The sequence below is a fragment of the Macadamia integrifolia genome, unplaced genomic scaffold (genome assembly GCF_013358625.1).
Source record: "Macadamia integrifolia cultivar HAES 741 unplaced genomic scaffold, SCU_Mint_v3 scaffold2094, whole genome shotgun sequence".
Taxonomy (NCBI): Eukaryota; Viridiplantae; Streptophyta; class Magnoliopsida; order Proteales; family Proteaceae; genus Macadamia; species Macadamia integrifolia.
The window spans coordinates 62,529-85,264 of record NW_024868508.1 but is presented as its reverse complement, the minus strand read 5'-3'; the positions used below and the strand labels follow the sequence as shown (position 1 = coordinate 85,264).

At 38.3% G+C, this 22,736-nt stretch overlaps 1 protein-coding gene across 3 annotated transcripts; it reads left to right on the top strand.

Annotated features, from left to right (window-relative positions):
- Nucleotides 1–4,923: 4,923 nt before the first annotated feature.
- On the top strand, nt 4,924–20,646 carry LOC122065694 (polypyrimidine tract-binding protein homolog 1-like). 3 transcript variants are annotated; one of them, XM_042629538.1, is made up of 10 exons: nt 4,924–5,297; nt 9,932–10,141; nt 10,966–11,028; nt 11,128–11,201; nt 11,291–11,386; nt 12,848–12,905; nt 12,993–13,097; nt 13,180–13,261; nt 19,619–19,684; nt 19,956–20,095. In XM_042629538.1, the coding sequence occupies exons 1-10, from the start codon at nt 5,112–5,114 to the stop codon at nt 19,961–19,963; spliced, it is 948 nt and encodes a 315-aa protein (XP_042485472.1). In that variant the 5' UTR covers nt 4,924–5,111; the 3' UTR covers nt 19,964–20,095. The 3 variants fall into 3 exon arrangements, with proteins under 3 accessions (XP_042485472.1, XP_042485470.1, XP_042485471.1); XM_042629536.1 differs by having other exon boundaries at nt 4,926–5,297; nt 19,619–19,731; nt 19,956–20,646; XM_042629537.1 differs by lacking the exons at nt 4,924–5,297; nt 9,932–10,141 and adding an exon at nt 10,442–10,845 and having other exon boundaries at nt 19,619–19,731; nt 19,956–20,646.
- The last annotated feature ends 2,090 nt before the right edge of the window (nt 20,647–22,736 follow it).

The window sequence follows — 22,736 nt, the reverse complement described above, 5'->3', positions numbered from 1 at the left end:
TTTCCATTTTCTCTCTTCTTTCTTGCACAATGCATGATTCAATGAGTCTATCAACTCATATTTGGTTGCATATTAGTAGTAGGAGTGTCACATTACGTATATGCATGACTTTTCTCACCTTGGTATGAATTTCCTTCATTTCTAGGTTAGGGTTCTTGAGAAATTTGGGGGTTTTTCCTTGTTTGACCTCAATATGCCAAGATATGTATACTTGTATGGAATTAAATCTTCTTTCACATATCATTGCCGAATTTCCATCAATGCTATGATATCCACTGTTTGTGCTCTTCTTTAAGGAATTTTCCCTTTCCTTCCTTCGAAAATCTGTCAATGCATTGTGTTAACACTAGCTTGGGTAATTTTCATGACCCTATGCTTTAAGTAATGCTCTTACTTCACGACTCTTTGATGTTCCATTTATCAATACATGGTTCTTGTCACTTACCACTCATATAAAATCACATTATGACAATGGCATTGTATTATAGGGCTTTTCTCTTTTACCTGTTATTCAATATACACTGCCCATATAATGTGCTTAATAAGGGGGTGTCATTCTCACTAATCACCTCCTTGTGATCATGTCTTGTTCTTCCTTTTATCCTTGCTTTACAAATTCCTCTTGGAATCTTATCGGTTTCTCATATTTTTCTCATGGATTTTACAGAATGTCTTCTCGTAAGGGTAGAGGGACTGCTTTTTCGTCCAGGAGTGGACATGCCTCCAATAGAAAAAGAAAAGGTACAACCGACAGTTCATCTAGTCACCGTGCTAGGGCCAGGAGAAGTGTTCCCGAGGATATGGAGGACTATGAGGATAGCACATTCTGTAGCCTTGAGGTTGCCCTAGCTTGGTCCATCTTCTCTAAGAGGCCAGTCCTCATGGAGAAGACCGTTGTGGCAGGGGACTTCAATCAGGTGCATATGCTCAAGAAATTTATTGCTTTGGGCTGGGAGGCCATGCTTTCCATCGACTGCCTCTGCTACCCCAACCTCGTCAGGATGTTCTACTGTAACCTCTAGGTTTCGTATAACGATAGAGTGTATATCCTCACCAGCCGGGTGAAGGGTCAAGACATTCGGCTTCCCATTGATGTATTGGCAGGGATCCTAGGCATCTCCTTGGAGGTTACTTGGTACTACTGTCCTCCTAGGATTAAAGCCTTGGGCCCCCACATGAGCGAGAATCTCCAGAAGCAAGTCTATGAGACCATCTGTGGCCACATCATTTGCCCTGAGCTCGAGCTAGCCTTCCTTCTAGAGGTTCGGGTTTTTAGCCATTTAGTGCAGTTCAACCTGCTTCCCCAGGCCAAGCACCAAAATCAAGTGAACTTCATGGCAGCGTACACGGCATACTGAATTTACACAACTCTGGAGCATGCCTCTCGTCTATGCCTCCCATATGTGACCATGAAGACTATGGAGTATCATACGGCTTACCCCTCTGACGGTAACTACCCATATGCCCGGTCACTTATCAAGGTCTTCGAGTACTTGAGGTCCCCATCAATGTGGCTCCACCATCTCCAGGTGGGGCCTTTAACTTTCAAGGTATGTTGAAACGGTTGAAGGCACTCCAGGAAGTTCAGGAGAGGCTCCTAGAGAATCAGGAGGAGTACGCTGCCCAAGAGAAGGCTATTGAGAGGTCCTTGGGGCATGTGGCCATGGAGGTGGATGACTTAGATAATACAATGTACTCAGCCTCCAAGGATATAGCGGCGAACTTGAAACACCTTCAAGAGGGGGTAGAAGAGGTGATTGACTTGGATGATGATTGGTGGGGCAACTAGTCTAGATTAGTGTTGTTCTTCAGTTCTTTACTATTGGAAATGTGATTGTGAGAAATTATACTTTATTTTCTTTGCTCTGTTTATTCTCTTCTTCTGTTGTTATCTTGTGAATTTTATCTTGTATAAGGAATTCTCTGTGGTTATGAAATTTCTCTTCTGTGTGAATCTTTTGGATACTCTTAATTTATGGATGCATCATGGCAAAATTTTTAAGTTTCCTGTACTTTCAAGTTTTATATGATGTCTTTTAAGTTTTTCCCAATCCTTTGTCTTATTATAGATTCTATAGGGTTTAATCATGTAAGTTATGTGTGATTAGAGCATCACGCTCTGATATCACCGTTGTCACACCTTGTTCATATAGAATCGGACCGGTAATCGGGTTCCCTCCGAGTAACCCAAAACCACTAGGATCATCTGATACAGTAATCATAGCATAGCAAGCCACAAGTAATATGGAATATTATAGTGTAATTCAGCAGAAGTCTTGTTGTATATAAATACCTGTAAGTTTTCATATACTCTTGATACCCAAATTGTTATTCATAGTATAATTATATATGGGCCTGTAGGCATGATATTTATACAATAAATAACAATATAACTATCGAGAGCACAAAAATGGAAGTATACCAAAAGAATTAAAAGGAGAATAACAAATAGAGTCTGCTACTATTGCCCAGCAACACAGTTCTCACAAGGGCAACCATCATCATGATCGAATCCTTCTAGGACCCACCAATCCCCATTGGGGTTTCATCGGTGGGACCTAGTATTATTGGATATACGAGACCTCATTACGACGAGAAGTCTGAAATACACGTGCTCACTCAAGTTGGGTTTGCTGGGGTCCACGTTACCTTTACAGGTGGATCACGTGGGTAGGTCTCGCACCTACCAGTGACCACCCACCAATTGACCAAAACAAAGCCAACCTTGCTGTATTTTGGAGGAAAATAGAATATTAACGAGTATCTCGCTCTCACCACGTGTTGTGGACTAAGTTCTCATTATTCAATACGATAACATACATTTCCTATTCGTACATGGCTTTGTGGTACGTGCAAGGGCATGGCTTAGGCGTGCGAACCACATCAGGTACTGGCTCAATCTTGTCTGACCACCCCGCATTTGACGTCACTATTGCAATCATGCACCATAAGGTACCCGCATCAACCCTTTCCAGTTCGAACCCTGCAGGACCAGACCGAACTAACCGGTCAATAAACTGGGTTTAGAGAGCAGGGCTCTATACCTTTTGTATGGGTAATTGCCAATTTCCAATATAGTATTGCTTATAACCTAATGCTATGTATGTGTTGAATAACTCATGGGATATGTTAGATTTAAAAATATATATTTCCTATTGACCTATTCAAGCGTGCGATATAGGGCTAGATTGTTTATAGATTATTTTTAAATCTCATGGTGGATTCTAATTCCTAAGTGCTTCCGCACATCATAATCTTACACATCTCTAGTGCTTGCATAATTTTAGGTTCATTAATTCATTCTAGCCTTAATCTCAGGTTCACTTTATTATTGCATGTTTAATTTAATTTCATAGTTAATTATTGTCTTTCACTATTGTTAGTTTGATTTATTTTAATTTGTGATAACCCCATTAGTTAGTACATTCTGCCTAGGTTAGAAATGAATTTTTCATAAAGCTCACCTCGCTCTGATTGACCCATAGCTACACATGACCCATGCGTTTGCGGTATTACTTTATTTCTCAATCATGAGACTTTCTTTTAATAAAATCATAGTATTTTTTAGTAAATAATAAAAACATAGTCTGCATGCTACTATTTTACTCATTAAGTAATGTACATTTTTTGCTTAGTATATGTGTATATATTTGATCCCATATTTACAGATGAACTACATTAAACACATACTAAATATGTACTCCAGTATTATTGCACTCAATTTTTACATTAAATTTTAAAAAGTATTATTGACATCTAAAAACCCTTCGGCCTTTGTCCATTCATTCTTCCCCTGTTAAGGGGGATAAGATTCCTCTCCATAAAGCCCATGGACCATAGAGTGATTTCATAGTTGGGGTGACCTCGAGACGTGTGCTTGGGTCTTCCCTACCGTGGGATCACTCTATGGTCCATGGGATCTATGGAGAGGAGCTGGATCCCTGTTAAGGGTGTTAATTACAAAACAGTACCGATAAATTGAACCGAGACACTGGTTTATAAATAAATCAATTCGAACCATTAATATTCAATTCAATTACGGTTCATCTTGAACTGTACCAAAACCAACCAATAGACTAAATTAGAACCGATTTACCTCTTAATTTGTCACTGCAACCCTTCTTCCATTCAATTCCTTTAAACATAGCTCCACTTTGCTACAATCAACGAATCCTTAAACATTATAGTAAAAGTTTATAGTAACTCCTCCAAGCTTCTCTTCGTCCCCATGATTCCGCAACTGCAAAGTGCAATCTCTTCTTCCCTCCATTGGTGACTTGGCTGTAATCATCAGACAATAACCAGATATGTCTCTCACTCTCTTTCTCTCACAATGTATATAATCAGTAGTTACATTCTTGTACACAAAAGTTCTTATTCTGTTTGTGTTTTTGTGAGGTTTTCTCAAATCCTTGCCAAGAATTTAGTGTATGATATTGGTACAGGTATCTGCCACCTAAGAAATCGATACTGATCGAGACAAACTGAATAGCTTTGCTCTCGATTTTCCTAAAAAAATTGGTATTTAACCATAGTTTGTGCCGTTTCACTGATATGGGATGGACATGGTATCACCAATACTCATTACACCACCGCACCTTCTGTAGAAGATGTTTTTGCCCAAAATATCGTGACATCATGCTTTGCATTCACATTATATTAGCATTGCTTCCACAATCTAGATGCTTCTTCCTTCTTTTTTATTGGTGTAACGGCGGCTGGAGGGAAGGATTTTCCAGACCGACTGATGTCATTGGAACAAAAAAAATGTGACACGTGTTTGGCTTGCATGAAGAGGTAGAGGAAATTTACCAGGGTAGACCTAAGCCAATTGGTACGCTGGCGTAGCATCAGAGATTTTTTTATTTTTTTTGATTGGGGCGTAGCATCAGAGATTCAGAGTCATATAACAGCTAGTGTGTGCCTGTGTGGTTCGATCGTTTCATTCCTAACAAAAACCGCATAGGCTTTCTTTCTCCCTCGCTCAAACCCTAAAGCTTGAGCAACTGAGGATTCTCAGTCTAATCTCTCTCTACCTTGCTTGCTCGCTCGCTCGCTCGCTATACAGTTTCCTTAGAAATACTTTCTTAATTACAAAACCCTAACCGTAGATGTCTTCTTCTTCGGGGCAGCCTCAGTTCCGGTATACGCAGACGCCGTCGAAGGTGCTGCACCTGCGTAATCTTCCATGGGAGTGCACCGAAGAAGAGCTCGTAGAACTCTGCAAGCCTTTTGGCAAGATCGTCAATACCAAATGCAACGTTGGTGCCAATCGCAACCAGGCCTTTGTTGAATTTGTAAGCATCTCAGATCTGCAAACTTTTTTTTAAACGTTCTTTATCATCGTATTTTTAACGCATTATTTGTACAATGACTATTGAATTGAAACTGATCCGTTGAGGGTAGGATTCTTTCGGTAATGAACGAGCACAAAAATTGAGGTTTGGGATTAAGATTTGTAGAGATTACTAGTCACTTCTTCTAGTTGGTTTTACTTAGTTGAACAGTTGGATTCGTTTTTTGGGATTTTTCCCCTCGTGACCGATCCTATACAGTCGGTATTGTACAAACTTCCATTGAGAACCCCAATTCTGAGCGAAAAATTTCTCAAGATTATTACATAGAATTAGGATTGTTCAGGAAACTGCTTTGCGCTGAGGGCCACAGGATTAGTTAATGTAAAATGTGTATGGTTGCATGGATTGGTACTTTCATGATGTATTCCAGATGCCTAGATGACTCACCTTGTGACCAGGACTATGTTACTGAAAGAAATTCCTACTTTTATCTCTTTTACTGTTGCTTGTGGAAAAATTGGTGACCATTACCACACAATTTTGTAAGGCTGTTGCTTGGCTCTGGGAAGTGGGAAATCCAGGTGGCTACTTTAACAGTATATGGTGTTAGATTGTGCCTAGCTTGTATATGTAATTTGGAGTGTTGGAGTATTGGAGTATTGGAGTTTCCACATGTTTCACACTAAAAAAAAAAAAAAAAAAAAAAAAAAAAAAGGAGAAAATTGTTGATATAGGCAGAGGAACTTATTGTGAGAATATTCATGCCTGTCAGCCTCCACTCCTTGCCTGTACTGAGAGTATGGAGGCAGGTTTTCCTCTCCCCCAATTAACTTTGAATGCTAGTATATTTTCAGTACTACTGAGTGATAACAGTGCTTCAAGGACAAAGGTAATTTGATGGAAAACTGGCCTCCAGAACTCTCCTTCTTCCCCTTCTTTAAATGCTACAGTGCAAAACACTGACCCTTCAGAACTCTAGTATGTTTTGCCCTATTGGATGGTCAATGTAAGAGACATTATATTTAGAAAGGAGTTCAAAAACTAAAGAGCATGGACTCTAATAATCATTGGAAATTGGACAAACTTAATAATAACTAGAGGAGGAGAAGAAACTAATTCCTGCACTCTCAAGACCGAGATCTAGATGATTAATAAGCAGTTGATTTGCCCTTGTTTATTTCTTTCTGTACCAAGCATCAAATAGGAAAGGGCTCCAAACTCCTCAAAATCCTACCTTCTTCCTAAAGTCTTTTGCTGGCCATGCTTAATTGGGAATTTGGCATTGCATGTAAGAATGGAGATAAGATAGCCTAAACTGGAGTCCAAGCCTCAACCCAAGCCTAGTGGTTGGTGTGGGGCTTAATGTGTTGGGCTTGTGTTTTGCATGCCAATCATGGTTATAGATGCAAACAGTGCTTGTAGAGGCTGGATGGATAAGGTTGACTTTTATCTGGGCCCACTTGTGTTCATCCTAAAGGAATGCAAGAAGAAGTATTAAACAGTGAATATGCCCCTTTTGGTGGCCTTCTAATTTTTTATCAATTATCATGATTCTGCGCATTTACTTGTCCGGGGACCAAAGCATGTTTTCAAATGTTGACACAAGTTGGCTGAAGCTGTGTGACCAAAGCTGTTGTGAGCAAAGCTTGAAGCCAGAAAATTTAATCTTCATTTCCTGGGAAAGCATTGAACCAGTAATTAAGGAAAAGACATTTTGGAAGGTAATTTTCCTATGTGGGTTTCCTCCCGTTCATTCCAAGTCTGCTCCCAATTTCCTTAATTTTTTTTTAGCAACAATCAGGCACATCTCACATTTTCTGCCTCCCCAAAGTTTTTAGGCCCTTCCATGGGTCAAAACATAAGCAGCGCGAAGATGGCTTCAGCCAGGGTTGCACATGTTCCAGCTCATCCAACTCCTGCCCGGCAATGGTGACGAGGATTCTTGTTGGTGTATGATTTTGCAGAATGGAATCAAGAAAAGTAGTAACTGGTTGGAGGAATTCATGTTGGCTGGTACTAGATCTTAGGAAACAAATTATGTTGGGTTTAAGGTCATGGTGGAGCTGTTCCTTTTTTTTTTGTTTCTCTTCTCTCCTTTTTATTATTTTAGTATTTTATAAATTTCTTGAACAATTCTTTGTAGAATTGTTTTTTGTTTTTGTTTTTTTCAGGTAATATATTGGTGTTAATGGGTTCAGTTGTGGTTTGGGAAGAAATTCCAATGTATTACAGCCCCAAACCCAAATCAAATAGGACTCTTGAATTAAATTGACAAAGTACAGCAATGGGAACATAAAACTACCAGAAAAGAAGACCCAAGGAAGTACTTAAAAGAACAGAGAATAACTCAATAATAAAACCCAGCAATAAAGAACCAAAACCCCAGGAGAGAGAAACCTGCGGCTAGGGGTTTAAGGGTTTACCTGCGGCTGGAGCTAGGCTGCTCAGAATGGACCCAAACTAGGGTCGATTGTAGGCCCTGGTGTATAGGAGAAAACCTCCAAAGATGAACAGAATCTGTCGGCTGGTGAGAGAGATATGGAGTTTCTCGATTTCTGGCTTTTAAGAGAGAGAGAAATAGAAGATCTTTCAGGAACCGCAGCTACTGTCTTCAGTTGCCCTTCAAGTGTGGATCGAGTGGTCCACTTGGAAGGGAGAATGAAACCCAAAAAGGGTTGGCAAATCAGACTTCAAGTGTGAGAGTTATGGGATTCAACTGGATCTCAAGATTCTTCACCTTTGGCTTGATCGATTTTGATTTTAGGAGCTGGAACAGATCTGAAACTTCTCTCTGAATTCTCACAGTAATAGTAAACAGAAAACAGAATCTAATATCAGCAAATTAAGAGGATAGACAAGATGATTGTGGGTGGGGGTGGCTATCTCGGCCTGCTCTCACCCACAGCTATCTCGGCTTTTTAGAAGCAATTGACTGCAATATTTCTTTATTCAAATTTGAATTTCTGAGTACAAGAGCTCCTCTATAAAGAGAGGGCAGAAACTCTGTTATTAGCGGTCACATTAGAACTAGGAGTTGTACTTCTTCTAGGACTAACATTAGAAACCTAGTCAAGCTTAGGAAACTAACTAGCCACTAAGTACTAGCCACTAATGGGCTTCATTACATAAATCGATGGCCAGTGTGGGCCTTATTGACTACTTAAAATTGAAGGGTTACTAAGGAAAATAAATAGACAATTAAATCACTTAAGTGGACTTAAGTGAAACCAATAGCCCTTATTTGGGCTGGGCTTTCCTCCTGCGATAGCACAGCCCAAAGTGGGGATCTACATCAGATGCTGTAGCACTCGACTGGTTGGACCAGCGTAACCAGGTTTGGAAACCCAAACCTAGACGGAACTGGCCCAACCCAGGGTTCTGGTCCTTTAAGGGCTGGTAATAGTTTAATCTTAAATGTATTTTATTTTCTTATGTTTTCTTTGGGTAGGATACATAGGAGACAGTAGGCTAGTTGATTTGGAACTCTTTTTTTTTTTTTTTTTTTTTTTTTTTTTTTTTTTAAAATATTTGTATTAGGAGAAAGTTTGCGTGCAGATTAGTTTCAGTTTTACATTCTAGTTAGGTGTCCTTTGATTTTTGTTTTTATATACCTGGTAATCCATCGTTGGAAAGACAGATTTGAAATACAAAGTTGATTTGAGTGTGGTTTGTTTATGTGACTGTCTCTCTCTCCCCTGCAACTTTAGTCTCCATCTTAGGTTTCTTCCCTTCTCTACCTAGCCCTCCATCACCAAATGGTAGACCAAAGTATCTGGATCATGTAGGCAAATACTGCCATTGAATCTCTCATTTAAGACATCTGAATATCTGATAGTTCCAAAAGGATTTTTCATAGACAAGCAGAAACATGTTGTTTGTCTCTGAATTCTCATGGTACCATCAAATGTTTTTTTGGGGGGGGGGGTTGTGGTTGGGTGGGACAGATGCATTGTATTGGGATTCTTTGGAGAGGAGGGTTGGGGAAAGAAATGCAGAAAAAGAAGAGATCCTGGGCACTGAGTAATTCCAGCTCTGTTTGTGTCTTTAGTTTTGGACAGAATGACAGATACTGAAACGCAAAAAGCTATAAATAATTATTTTATCTATAAGTATTTATTATTATTATTATTATTATTTAACTGGTTGCGCCTGGAAATCCAGAGGCATGCATCACCTTAGGAGGGTAGCTCTGTGGCAGCATGCTTGGGACAATTGTGGTGCTAGAGTTCCTCTGAAAGGAAGTATTAACTATTCTGATAGGTTCAACTAATGCGTTCCAGGTAGATTCCGCCTTGAGGATACCAATGGCCAATCTGTTTATGAAGAAGGTTACCCTCTTTTACTTACTAATAACTTGCATCTGCTCGTCGTTATTCTCCTGCTTTAAGCCAAAATGGAGAATCTATGTGTGGTGCTTTTTCTGGTTGTTGCTGTTGACTTCTAATTTTGCTGCAGTTATTGTGCTAAAATCTAGATGCTTTCTCTGTTGAGCCTACATTTCATTTGCCATGTTTGTCGAGAAACTTTGACATTTTGTACCTCTCTCGTTGGTAATCATAGATTGCATTATTCACTTGTGTGTGTCTCAAATTGAAGCTGTTCCATGACAAGAACTACTCTTTTTTCCTCTGCAGGCAGATTTGAATCAAGCGATCTCAATGGTTTCATATTATGCTAGTTCATCTGAACCTGCTCAGGTTCGTGGTAAGACTGTATATATTCAATACTCAAATAGGCAAGAAATTGTCAATAACAAGAGCTCTGGAGATGTTGCTGGGAATGTGTTGCTGGTTACAATCGAGGGTGTAGAAGCTGGAGATGTCAGCATAGATGTTATTCACTTGGTAAGTTTTTGTTAACTTAAGTTTTTAACATATCCTTGATTTCTTCTGATCGCATCAACTGTGGCAAGCACATATTTGTCTGGTTGAACCAAGAGTAGAGAAGGATGAAGTACATCAGGGAACTTTCTTATCTATGTTACTTTTTGCAAGGCCGAGGTGGTTTTACAAATTACTTGATATTTTGACTTTCAGTTGACATACTCTGCATGGATCAGCAGGTCCATGTTAACTCCGAGAAATCCTCGTTGTCAGCGTACTGCATTGGGAGAAATATCACGTGTGTTTTGCTTATCTCTTTCTTTTGACAGTTCTGTTCTAAGCATTGTGCACATAGTATCATATTGATGGTATTTCTTCTAACTGCTCTTGATGTGTTATGCTTAATTCCTGTTGTACGACACCTCATCCTGAATGGAAGTTTGTAATTCCCCGTCCTGTTCATACTCAGAACACCCCGCTAATAACTTGGTTCTTATAATCATATAGGTTCCACTTTTTAGTTGAAATTTTTTTACTTAAACATTCTATTAAGGAGCTAACAAATGGCTACCTGAATAAATTATGTGCAGTTATTTATGGAATGTTGATTGTGTCACTTATGGCGATGTTTCTTCTCGTTTAATTTATCATGTTGGAGACAGTTTTAAAATATGGTCATGCTTCCCCTTCCCTCTGGTAGAGATATTGGAAGGCATAAGCAACAGGTGTCCTCAGCACTTGGTTTAGATACACTTTTGTTATGTATTGTCAGTTTCTGCAATGTCTGGAGCTGTCTTTTTCTTTGATTTTCGATTGGTAGGTGCCTTACTTAACCTTTGTTTCAGGTCTTTTCCGCTTTTGGGTTTGTGCACAAAATTGCAACTTTTGAAAAGGCTGCTGGATTTCAGGTTATGTATCTTGTCGTATTCTTAAATCTTCTAAAAATCATTTATGTGGATTTTATTTCTCTTTAGTTTTTCCTCAACATTACAGCATATTATTGGCAGGCATTAATCCAGTTTAGTGACTCTGAGACTGCATCTGCTGCACGTAACGCATTGGATGGCAGAAGTATCCCCAGGCAAGCTACTTTTAAATAAAATATTTCATTATTGAAGCAAAAATATTCGTGGCCACGTCTCACATGTGGTTCTGGAACTTACATTTCAGATACTTGCTTCCAGAGCATGTTGGATCATGTCACTTGCGTATCTCATTTTCTGCTCATACTGATTTGAATATCAAGTTTCAATCTCATCGTAGCAGGTATTTGGGATCTGTTTCTTAAGATTGCTACCATGTTAGTTTACTTGTAATATGCATTTCTTGAATTTACTGTTCATGTCTAGATGCACAATTGTTGGTTTTGTAAATTAAACTGCTGCTAATTGATGTGTCTGCTTTGTTATTTAGGGGTTAGAGAAGCTTGCTGGACATGATACAGATGTGTCTGTTATGCTTTCTTAGTAATTTCTTCATCTCATAGTGTGATACAAGGATTCGATGTCTTTGTACTGATGCTGTGGTAGAACTTTGCAGAGCTTCCTTTTTGATCATTTTCTTTGAATGCATTGAATCAAGTGAAATATTCTTGTTTCTTAATTGGTGATGCTGCCCAAGTATCTTGGATCGCATCATTCACATCTTATTATCCCAAAGAGCTTTCTTTTTTCTATTCAATCTTTCACTTCTTTTCATTGTGAACAACTTTACTTTTACTATTCTTTGTGTAGGCTTCCATAATCACATTTCTTTACGCAGCTCCTTAGAATCACTAGCTTTTGTTTTTAACTGATTATTTGATTGGAATATTTATCAAAATCATAACTTTTTCCTAAATTCAGGATAAAAATTGCTTCCATCTTGGTTGTGGTTATGGAGAGCCATCACATTGCTTTTCCAATTAGAATTTCCATTAAAGCATAGACGTTTCCTATTAGCTATGTATTAATTTTTTCCCCATTAAATTTCCAAAGTTAAATGTGTATAAAAAGGCAGTTTAATGTGCAAATATTGACGCCTAGGTATAAAACGGCAGTTAAAATATGCACATGAGATGCCATCAGGAGAAGACAGAAACATTCGTAGGCTCCTAGAATGCTACCTAAGATAAACCTAGTTCACTATTGGATTGTCAATTCTATTTTCTTTGCAAATACATCTCTAGACCTATGCGCCAATATTTGCAGCTGCTGCATTTGTCTGTGTCTTGTTGTTGCTATTTTTGGTTGTATATGCCTTTTGTTTCTCTTAATTCCTTGGTTGGAGAGCTATATCATACAAAATTCTGGATGAGGAGTCAGTCTCTACTGTTAATGATCTTGGGGGCACTCTGAGAATTGGCTTCAGTGGAAACAATCTTATACATACCATCTTGAGAGATTGGTACCTCTAAAAGCAGCACATGGCACTCTAGAGCTGATTTTAGAAGCTTCTTGTACATTTTTTAGGCTCAGAGAAGTAATATGATGCTAATTAAATCAATTTCTTCTAAAAGATATTAATGAGTTCATATTATATTACCTAAATTGCAACCTCATTTTTTTCTTTAATTCAAAACAGTTTTCTATGCTAGTATGGTATGAATGTGAAACTTCTTCCATATTGTCCTTTTTGCTTGCGTTTGATTTGTTGTTTTTACTAACTATTCTGCTGAATAATTTCTCAATGACATCTGTAATGCCCGTCTTGGTGCATATCTGAATTATGTTTTGCTGTGTCATGCAGGGACTACACAAATCCTTATCTTCCTGTAAATCCTTCTGCAATTGAGGGAACCATGCAGGTGAAGTTCTTATCCTTTTTTTTTTAAATTAAATGTATCAATACTGTTGAATATGTGCGTTGCAAACTAAGATATGGTTTCCTTCAGTCTACGTTGGGTCCAGATGGGAAGAAAAAAGAACCTGAGAGTAACGTGCTTCTTGCTTCAATTGAGAATATGCAATATGCTGTCACAGTTGATGTTCTTCACACGGTAAATTTCATTCCTGATCTGTTTCTTGCAGAATCCATCTCATTAGTGAGGATTAGTAATGAGGGATTTTCACCTATTTCAGGTTTTTTCAGCATTTGGAACAGTCCAGAAAATAGCTATATTTGAGAAGAATGGTGGAATGCAAGCACTAGTTCAATACCCTGGTAGGGTTTCTAACCAATACTGAATTAAAAATTTGGCCATTGTTTTATTTTTCTCTGTGGTTATTTTCTGTTCAGACAGAAGTAGCTTTTACTCCCAGCCTGAATCGAACTTCTAATAATTCTTATCAGCAGAATTCCTCAAAAAGATTTATTTGACATGGTATCCTCATTAAGTAGAATCTAGTGTTTTTCGAGCTATGAAGTTGTAAGAACATATATTATTTGATGCCAAGCATGACGAACAAGCTTTCTCTTGGTGTTCGTTGCCTGCACTACCACTTTGAGGATAAGTATTTTGGGATGGATATCCATTGCATCCTCCAACTAAGTTGCAACCAGAAATAGGCTTAGGATCCATGGAATAGAATTTGAAAGCTACTGGTTCAACCATGAGAAAATTCTGTTCAGGTTACAAGGTGGGATTGTGTGGGCCACCCACCTTACAGAATACTTGTATGCATCTCAAAAATAATATCCAACAGATTAAAGTTTGTAGTTGGTTTCTTGGTGGTTTCTATTCAGACGGCCTTTGTAAGCGGCAGGAATATTTTTTAGATAACATTATTCTCTGGGAATTCTGTAGAAGATACTAGAGTAAGCATTACAATTAGCTAGGTCTTACTCCACATGGAACCCTAATTTGCTGTGAGTTGTCCAGTCACACACCTTTCTGCTTTTTCCTCCTCTTTGTTTATGTTCTTTCTTCCGCAGACCCTTATTGGTAGGGGATGCCTTTGTTGCCTATTGAGCACAGCCATATGAGCACTTCATATGTCATATGGCTTAGTTAGGGAGCAGATCTTCTGAGACCTTTTTGAGGGAACTATTTGAACACTTTTGGGTCTACTGTCCTCCTCTCACTCTTGGCATCATGTCTTATTCTTCTTTCTAAAAACAATTGATAGATTGGTGGGCCAGTGAGCTTGCCTGTCGAATAACTGGAGGTGGGGACAAATCATGCCACCTTCGATTGAGATGCGCACAATAAGAGAGGGGTATATGGTATGCTAATGCAACTCTGTACAGCTCCCTACTGAATTAGTTTGATGGTAAGAATGATTTATCCATGCTTCTGTTCTTAGAATGGCCTCTGGACATTCCTCTTCTTGGGATGTTTTAGTTACTAATTGAAAAAAAGAGGAGTTAAAATGAGAATAATTGCCATTTGAAATACACTAATTGAGAACGAATTTTAATTCACCATGCAAAATGAGAAATCAGAGAATGGTAACACAAATGGACAATGGAGTTTGGTTGACTATGCAAAATGAGAAATCTTTTGGTTGACTATGCAAAACGAGAAATGAAAGAATGCAAACTATCGAAGTTGCAAAAAATTATAAGATGGGTTTGGATTAAACCAATTTTATTCCGTAAGATTTTTTTGTTCTTCCTACCAATAATTAAGGTATTAGCATGAGACATCCAAGTTCAGGTTCCTTGGTGTATGCTGATGATATTGATTTTGTGGACGAGACAATAGCAGGGATTAACGCCAAGTTGGAGTTACGAAGATCAACCTTGGAATCAAAGATTTTAAGATAAATAGAACGTAAACGGAGTATATGGTTTTAACTTTAGTTACATTAGAATGGATAATGAGGTGCTGAAAATTGATGACAGGGAGATTCCACTAAGTGATAATCTTAGCTATCTGGGCTCAATCATAAATAAAGTAGGTTATATAGAGGAGGGTGTTTCACAGAAAATTAAAATAGGATGGATGAGGTGGAGAGGTGCGTTTGGAGTGTTGTCTGATCGATGTATTCATTTAAAACTTAAATGAAAATTTGATAGGACTATCATATGACTTATGGTGTATGGTGTGGAATATTGGGTAATTAAGCAGCATCATATAGATACTCTGTAGCTGAGATGAGGATGCTCAGATGGATTTGTTGCAAAATTAGGAAGGATAAAGTAAAGAATCATCTAATTAGAGTTGATTTGGAGTAGTAGCTCTGATACATGATAAGCTACAAGAAAGTAGTTTGAGGTGGCCGTGGCATGGCCCATGTTCAATGGAAGCCTTTAGATGCTCTTGTAAGGAGTGATTTGAAGGAGCTAAAAAAGCCAGGGGCAAAACCTAAATTGACTCTGGGAGAAATGGTGAGGAAAGACATGCATAGCTTAGGCTTTTTATCAACTACGACATCTGTAATATCCGTGCCCAAAAGGAAGGGCTAAGTTGGATTTTTCACACTTTACGTAAATTAAATATATATTTTTGATTGGGGGTTTAGTAAACAAGTTAGTATCTAGCCTAGTGGTTAGATGTCCAAGGTTCAACTCTCATTCTGTGTTTTAAAATGAATTATTATTCTTTTATTTTTAATTTGGCTTGTGGGCCCCATTTCTCAACTAGCTAAGAAAAAAACTTAGAAACAAAAAGAGAGGGCCACACATAAGAGGGATAAAGTAAGAGATAAAAATTAGAGAAAAAGAAGGAAAGAAAGAGAGTTAGCGTGCTTGCGCATGGAGTCAGAGAAAAGGAGAAAAGAAAAAGGAACGAAATTAGAGAAGAAATATAAATTTGGAAAAATTGGAAGAGGATAAGAGAAGCTGGATGGTTTTGGCATGGAGAGAAAATAGGAGAGGGAGTGCCCACTCATGGTTTTGACAAGGCAGGTGGGTTACTTTTAATTGGAGTTGAATAAGAGGGAGAAAACTAGGGAAGGGTCTTGTATATGATGTAACTTCTCTGTCTAAGTCAATTTAGGTGAATGAGGAATTAAGGAAGTAAGAGAGTTGGAGTCTAAGTAGAGAGAGAGAGAGAGAGGAGGAGGAGGAGGAGGAGGATGGTTAGGAGAGATTCCTCTCTACCCATAAACGTGAGAGAGCTTCGACTCCAAAATTGTGAGAAGGAAAAGAGAAGAAAAATAAAAAAAAGAAGAAAAAGAGAAGAAAAAGAGAAGAAAAAGGAGAAAAGAAATTAAGGTTTCGAAATTTTCAAAATAAGTGTTTTAACCACATGATTTAATTACTTTTTTATGTTTTACTTGGGGATAAACCATGATTTAAAGGTATGCAAACTTGGATTATGAGTTGATGAGAGAGAAAATAAGATTTTGGCATGTTGAGAGTATTTTTTGGGTTGGACAGAACAATAGTTCAAGATTGTTCATATTATTGAACGTAGTTAGGGATTGCTTTATGGTCTAAAATAAATATTGACAGTACATACTTGTGTTTATATGACCTCTTGAAAATTTTATTAAATTCAGAGTTAATTTGATATGCTGAAAAATTCAGGTTGTTCGGATAGGTCATTGCTAGGGACGTTTTCTGTAACTAGGAATGGGGGTGGTGATGGAGGGACATAGACTTTAAGTTTTTAAATGATTTTTTCACTGTAACAACTTTTATGTGTCTTTTAAGTTCTTGAAAAAGTTGGTAATTATTTGAGTTCGGATAAGTGGTTTAATGAGTGTTTTAAACTTGTTGGATGGAATCTGTTACATTTTGAAGACCATTTTTTTTGGGGGGGGATCTGACATCAAAAAAACCTTCTCAACATGCCAAAATCTTATTTTCTCTCTCATCAACTCATAATCCGAAGTTCATACCTGTAAATCATAGTCTATCCCCAAGTAGAACATAAAAAAGTAATTAAATCATAGGGCTAAAACTCTTACCTTGAAAATCGTTCGAAACCTTAATTTATTTTCTCCTTTTTCTTCTTCTCACAATTTTGGAGTAAAGGAATTATTTCCTCACTCTCATGTTTGTGGATGGAGAGAAATCTCTCCCAACCATCCTCCTTCCCTTCTCTCTCTCTCTCTCTCTCCCTCTCTTTCCTACTTAGGCTCCAACTCTCTTTACTTCCTTAATTCCTCATTGACCTAAACCGACTTGGAGGGAGAAGTTATATCATGTACAAGACCCTTCCCTAGTTTTTCTCCCTCTTATTCAGCTCCAATTAAAAGTAACACACTTGCCTTATCAAAACTGTGAGTGGGCACTCCCTATCTCCTATTTTCTCTTCATGCCAAAACCATCCAGTTTTTCTTATCCTCTTCCAATTTTTCCAAATTCATATTTCATCTCTAATTTCTTTCCTTTTGTTTTCTCCTTCTTCTCTTACTCCTTGGGCAAGAACATTCTCTCTTTCTTCCCTTCTTTGTCTCTAATTTATCTCCTATTTATCTCCTCTGGACGCACAAGCCAAATTAAAAACAAAAGAATAATAAATCATTTTAAAACACATAATGAGAGTTGAACCCTAGACCTCCCTCTCTTTAACTAGGATCCTTGCGCATGAGCTAACTTGTTTATAAAACCCACAATTAAAATATTTAATTCACGTAAAGTGCGACAAGTCCAACTTAGCCCTTCCTTTTGGGCACAGATATTACAACATCAAATAGAGCTAATTGGAGTGTAAGGATCCATGTTGCCGGCCCCGTTTTGTTGTGAATTCTGAGTTGTTGTAATGAGTAAAGTGCAATAAGAGTAATTTCATATTTTTGTGTAACTGATCTACCATGTATAAGGTTCAAGAAAGATGGAAATAAAATAGTTGAAACATGATGACAAATGCAGAAAGTAACATAAGATTTTGGAAATCAAACCAATTCATCCATAGTCTATTGCAGCTCAAAATTTGAAGAAGAATTATTCAGTGAAATACAAGGAAAAAACTGTGGAAACTGTAAACACAGCCTCTCCAGAGCATGAAAGCGATGCCGATGCCTGCCTTAAAGCTTTGAGGGAGCTGCACTTAAATTGAGCTTTCTACTCTCCTTTTTAAACCATTGAAGGGTGTGTGTTTAAGGTTTCATGAACAAAGGTTATACAAATTTTGAAAGCTTAATGAGGCAAGATCTTGCACTCATTTAAGGGGAAGGAGGTCTGTGGATTAAATTTTAGCATGACGGTTGGAAAGTACAAATTAATTAGCATAGACCTATTGCCTCCTGACAATGGATAAAGACTGACGTAGGGATGTTGGTGAAAGTTTGTCCTTAGGTTTTCCTTAATTTAAAGGCCGAGATGGAGACTAACCTACAGCTATCTCATTCTCCAAGCTTGGGTTTTTGCTGTGGTCTAGAACCCAAGAAGGAAATTGTACTTTCCCCCTTTTAATTAGTTGGAATGTAATTGTTTCCGTGATCGACTTGCTGTCATTGAGTTCCCAGCAGTGGTGCAAGGAAGTTGGAATTTTTTTTTTTTCAGAAATATGTTTCCAAATAAAGCATGTCAATAGTTGAAAGGTCTGTTTCAGGAGGAAATGGTGATTGCTGGCAGTTGATTATCATTTGTGCAAATTGGCCAGCCAATCCGCTGAATAATCTGGAAAGTTCTCTCAACCAATTTTTTCTAGAGGGAATCTTTGCCCTAACTTTCAGTTAGCGGAACCTTATTTAAAGGTCTAAACTCCTAAATGATCATTGTCCCAGCATTGAATGTACCCATTGTACTATTATCTCATCATCCATCTTGGAATACTGGAAAAATTTGCCCTTCACAAAGGAAGGTGGTAACAACCCTAGTTTGACTTTTGTTGGGCAAAAAATGCCAATAGTTGTCTACATTAGATTCTATATCCTGTATTTGATCACTGGCCCCCATTTGAATCTTTTAAGTTGAATTTTGGTGGTTCTTGGGAGGCATCTGGGATACAGGTACATGTGTATTCAAGAACCACCTAGGAGACATTGTCATAGCTTCTGTGGAAATTTGGCATTGCAGATTGTGTGGTTGCAGAATTGAAGCCTCTAGTTACCTGTTTGGAACAGCCTCCTTTTGGTGTCGTTGCAATTGTGAGGGGGATCTGGAGTTGATGGTTTGGTGGATTATTGAAATTTGAGACTTTCCATAAGTTGATTTTCATATCCGATTTCAGGCTAGATCTCTATTCCAATAATGAAAAGATTCATTCCAGTGGACTAGAAGTTTAGAGTTAGCGTTACTAGGGTGCACTGAGCAAGGAGGACCATCTTATTCAATCATGTAGTTAGTCTATCTAACATGGGGTGTAATCTACTTGTGTGTTCTCATCTTTGTAAAATTGTTCCATCTTGAAAAAAAAATATCTACTACATTGACATGGTTCCAAAGGTCAACTGACTTATCTTTGGTTTTGGCAAGGAGAGGTTTTGAAAAAAAAAAAAAATAATGGAGTTGAAAGGGGGGCAGATATGAAACACAAGGGGGAGCTTTGGTTTTTGTTAGCCACAACATTCATTTTCAAATAATATGCTAATGCAGCAGCCATGTTCTTCATTTTGACCTTTGGGTGATCCAGTTTGGTATTGGCCTGTCATTGAAACCATAGAGTTACCCAGGACGATTTATTTAAGCTGCTGCTAGGATTTCTGGATCACTTGTTAACCAAATTAAAATTATTTTTTTCAGACGTCACAACAGCTGCTGTTGCTAAAGAAGCTTTGGAAGGACATAGCATCTATGATGGTGGCTACTGTAAGCTTCATCTGTCATACTCTCGTCATACTGATCTCAATGTAAAGGTATTAATAAGTTTTTGAGTTAAATACATGATGACAAACAAATAAGCGAAAAAAGTTTTATAACGGCTTTACAAGAAAACAAATGGTCCATTACTGGTCAGGAAAAAAAAACCAAAGAGTTGGTCATCAATGTATGCTTCTTGACACTTTCTTTTAAATATAATTGTTCATTTATTTATTTTTCGTTGGAAAAATCTTTTTCTCATATATGTGTATTCTTGTAGGCTCATAATGACAGAAGTAGGGATTATACAATACCTGAGGCAGGATTGCTTCCAATGCAACAAGCTGCTGCTATACCTACTGCTACAGGTGGTTGGCAAAGTCAGGCTGGCCCGGTGTATTCTGGTAATGAATATGCTTTAGGCGCACAGACTCCAGTTCCAGATGGCCAAGTAGGATCGTGGGATCCTAACATGCAAGCAGGCAGACAAACATTTGTGTCAGTTCCAAGCACATTTCCAGGCCAAACATTCTCACCTGTTGCTTCATCTCCATATAATACGGCAGGAAGTCTTCCTATGGGAACTGTTCCGGGGTCCTCTCCTCTCCAGCATTCTCAGCCAGTTAGTGCTGGTATGGCTTCTCAGAGATTGTCTCAATATGGTGCTCATCCAAATGTTCGCTCTTTGGGTGGACCACTTGCAGGACAGCCTCCATATTATGGCCAATAAGAATCGCATCACTTACTGCTGCTCTCATTGTGCCTAATGTCTTCTCGAAGTGGAATGCGAATACAAGTGAAGGCTTGTAGCTGACTTTAATTTGGCAGGGCTTGAGTCTTGGTGTAAATCTTCTTGTTAGCCTTCTGATGCGAGTGCTATATGCCCTCAAAACTTTTTCAGGAATGGAAAAATACTGTATTTACATTTTGATGCCATTGCGCATTAGAAAAAATTTCTCGTTTCTGTTTGATGCTTAGTTGTCAGTAAACTCATCTGTTAACCCTTAACATTCTCATGTCAATTTTTGCTGGTATCTTTTTATTTTTTTTATGAAAAATAAACTATCAAGTTCAAATATGTATACTAGATGCAGAGTCTACTATTTTTCTTTTGCTAGCCCTTCCCGGTCAACTGTGGAAAATCTTTTCAAATCAGTTGCCGATGTTTGAGCTTATCTCGATAGTTTAAGCCCTCTTAATGGGTATTTTTACTAGTTTTGCTTTCTCATGTTCTTTAACTTGCCCTGATCTGCCATTTAATACACACATATTCATTTCACTCGTTTAATACGGCTAAGTTGGCTCTCTGCCCGTCTCTATTATCGATAGGCTTGGTAGGCTAAGTACTTCCATTGGCCAGTACTTATCTTCTTAGGCTAGCTAGTTAGTAGCTTAGACGTAGTTGGTAAGGCTTTCATGCGAGATGCTTATGAGTCAGATGCCTCTTCTCACTCCTTTCGAGCCCAGGCTTCGGTTGGATGTCGCTTAGTTTATATTTTCCATCTTTTGACATTTTGCTTCCATGATGAATTTTATTGTTTTGAACCAAAAAGCATTCTCATAATCACTGCTCGCAGGCCCAATCTGTACGAAGAATGCTCCATAAGGAATGATCTGGTGAGCATAGGTGAAGGATCTAGCTCTGCTAGTGGCTTCTTATGTTCTATTTTGTCTTGTTGGCATACAAGACATGTTAGACATAACTTTCAGCATCTTTTTTTGTTTGAGACGAATAAAATCGAGCACCAAGCAACATCATTGGTTAGTGCTAATCGGTATGTCTTGCCTGCCCAACAAGTGTTTTGACACTCCTTCAATAAGTCCCTATGTATGTTTTTCCACCTTGGGACGAAAAAATTATTTCCCTTGGTGTAATGCAGACCATCCTTTTCCCGAAAGGGACGTTTTTTTTCCTGACAGCTTATAATAGGGTCCTAACTACTGCGTCATATTGTAGACCCTCCTTGATCCTATCAGAAAGGGTGCTCCTAAACTGACTCACAACAGTTCTCTAGTGTAGCTTCAAGCTCACAAGCTCTGCTTTTCGACTTAGTGCATCAGTCACTAGGTTCGTACATCCTGCGTTATACTTGATACATATATCGAACTCAGCCAAGAAGTCTTGCCACCTAGAATATAAGGTCAAGCATGCATGAGGAACATGATTGAATTTGCTTCTAAAATTTAGGAGGTAAAACACTTCTTTTATAGAGTTCAGCTTTCACTTTTGGAAGATTTCATCTCTGGGAAAACTTGCCTTATTGTGTTTGTGTTTGGGAGCGGAAACTTGCCTTTTTGTGTTTGGCCACCCGCCCGGGGGGGGGGGGGGGGTGTGGGTTATTCCACTTTTTTGAAGATTTCACATCTTGGGGTACTCCACCCTCTTCCGCTGTCATGACATTGTTGTCTCTACCTTTCCTATTAGAAGACTTTAACGGACAATCTAATTGGATAGTTGATTTAAACCAATCTAGATAAAAGATATCAAACTCAACAATCTCCACCTTGGCATTTATTGTAGCCAGCTTGAAGACTTGCTAGAAAACCACTTTAATCTCATTCTTCACCCTATGCTGCTAACCCCTTGATTAACCCTAGTTGTGGCTTGAACTCTACGTTGTTAGTCTCTCGAATGACCTCAACTCCATTCTTCACCTTGCACTCCAACCTCAATAACACCTACGCGTTCTCATTGTTAACCAAATCATTGAACTCATTCTTAGTCGCCAACCATCAGCTCTAGTACCATTTGTTGGGGAAGCAATGTTCTGTTTTCAAATGTGAGCAACATACAAAATTGTATATAATATAAAAAACTATATAAGCCTATAAAACTGTGTACAACATGCAAACGATATGTGCAAGAACAACGAGCATAGGAAATAGAACATCCATATACACAAGAGACAAGCGTTTTACGTAGTTCAACAATACCACATACATCCACAAAGTGAGTCCAAATTTCAATTAAAAATCAAAGAAGATAAATAGTACAACCCTAGCAATTTGACACCCAAACCTAAGCCTTCTCGGTACACCCTTCTCTCTACATTGGCTTCTC

Coding starts and splice junctions, on each gene's coding strand:
- LOC122065694 (XM_042629536.1), top strand. CDS start 5,112: ATGTCTTCTTCTTCGGGGCAGCCTCAGTTCCGGTATACGCAGACGCCG. Junction 13,098..13,179: donor CAGTTGATGTTCTTCACACG/GTAAATTTCATT, acceptor CACCTATTTCAG/GTTTTTTCAGCATTTGGAAC. Junction 13,262..19,618: donor AGCACTAGTTCAATACCCTG/GTAGGGTTTCTA, acceptor TATTTTTTTCAG/ACGTCACAACAGCTGCTGTT.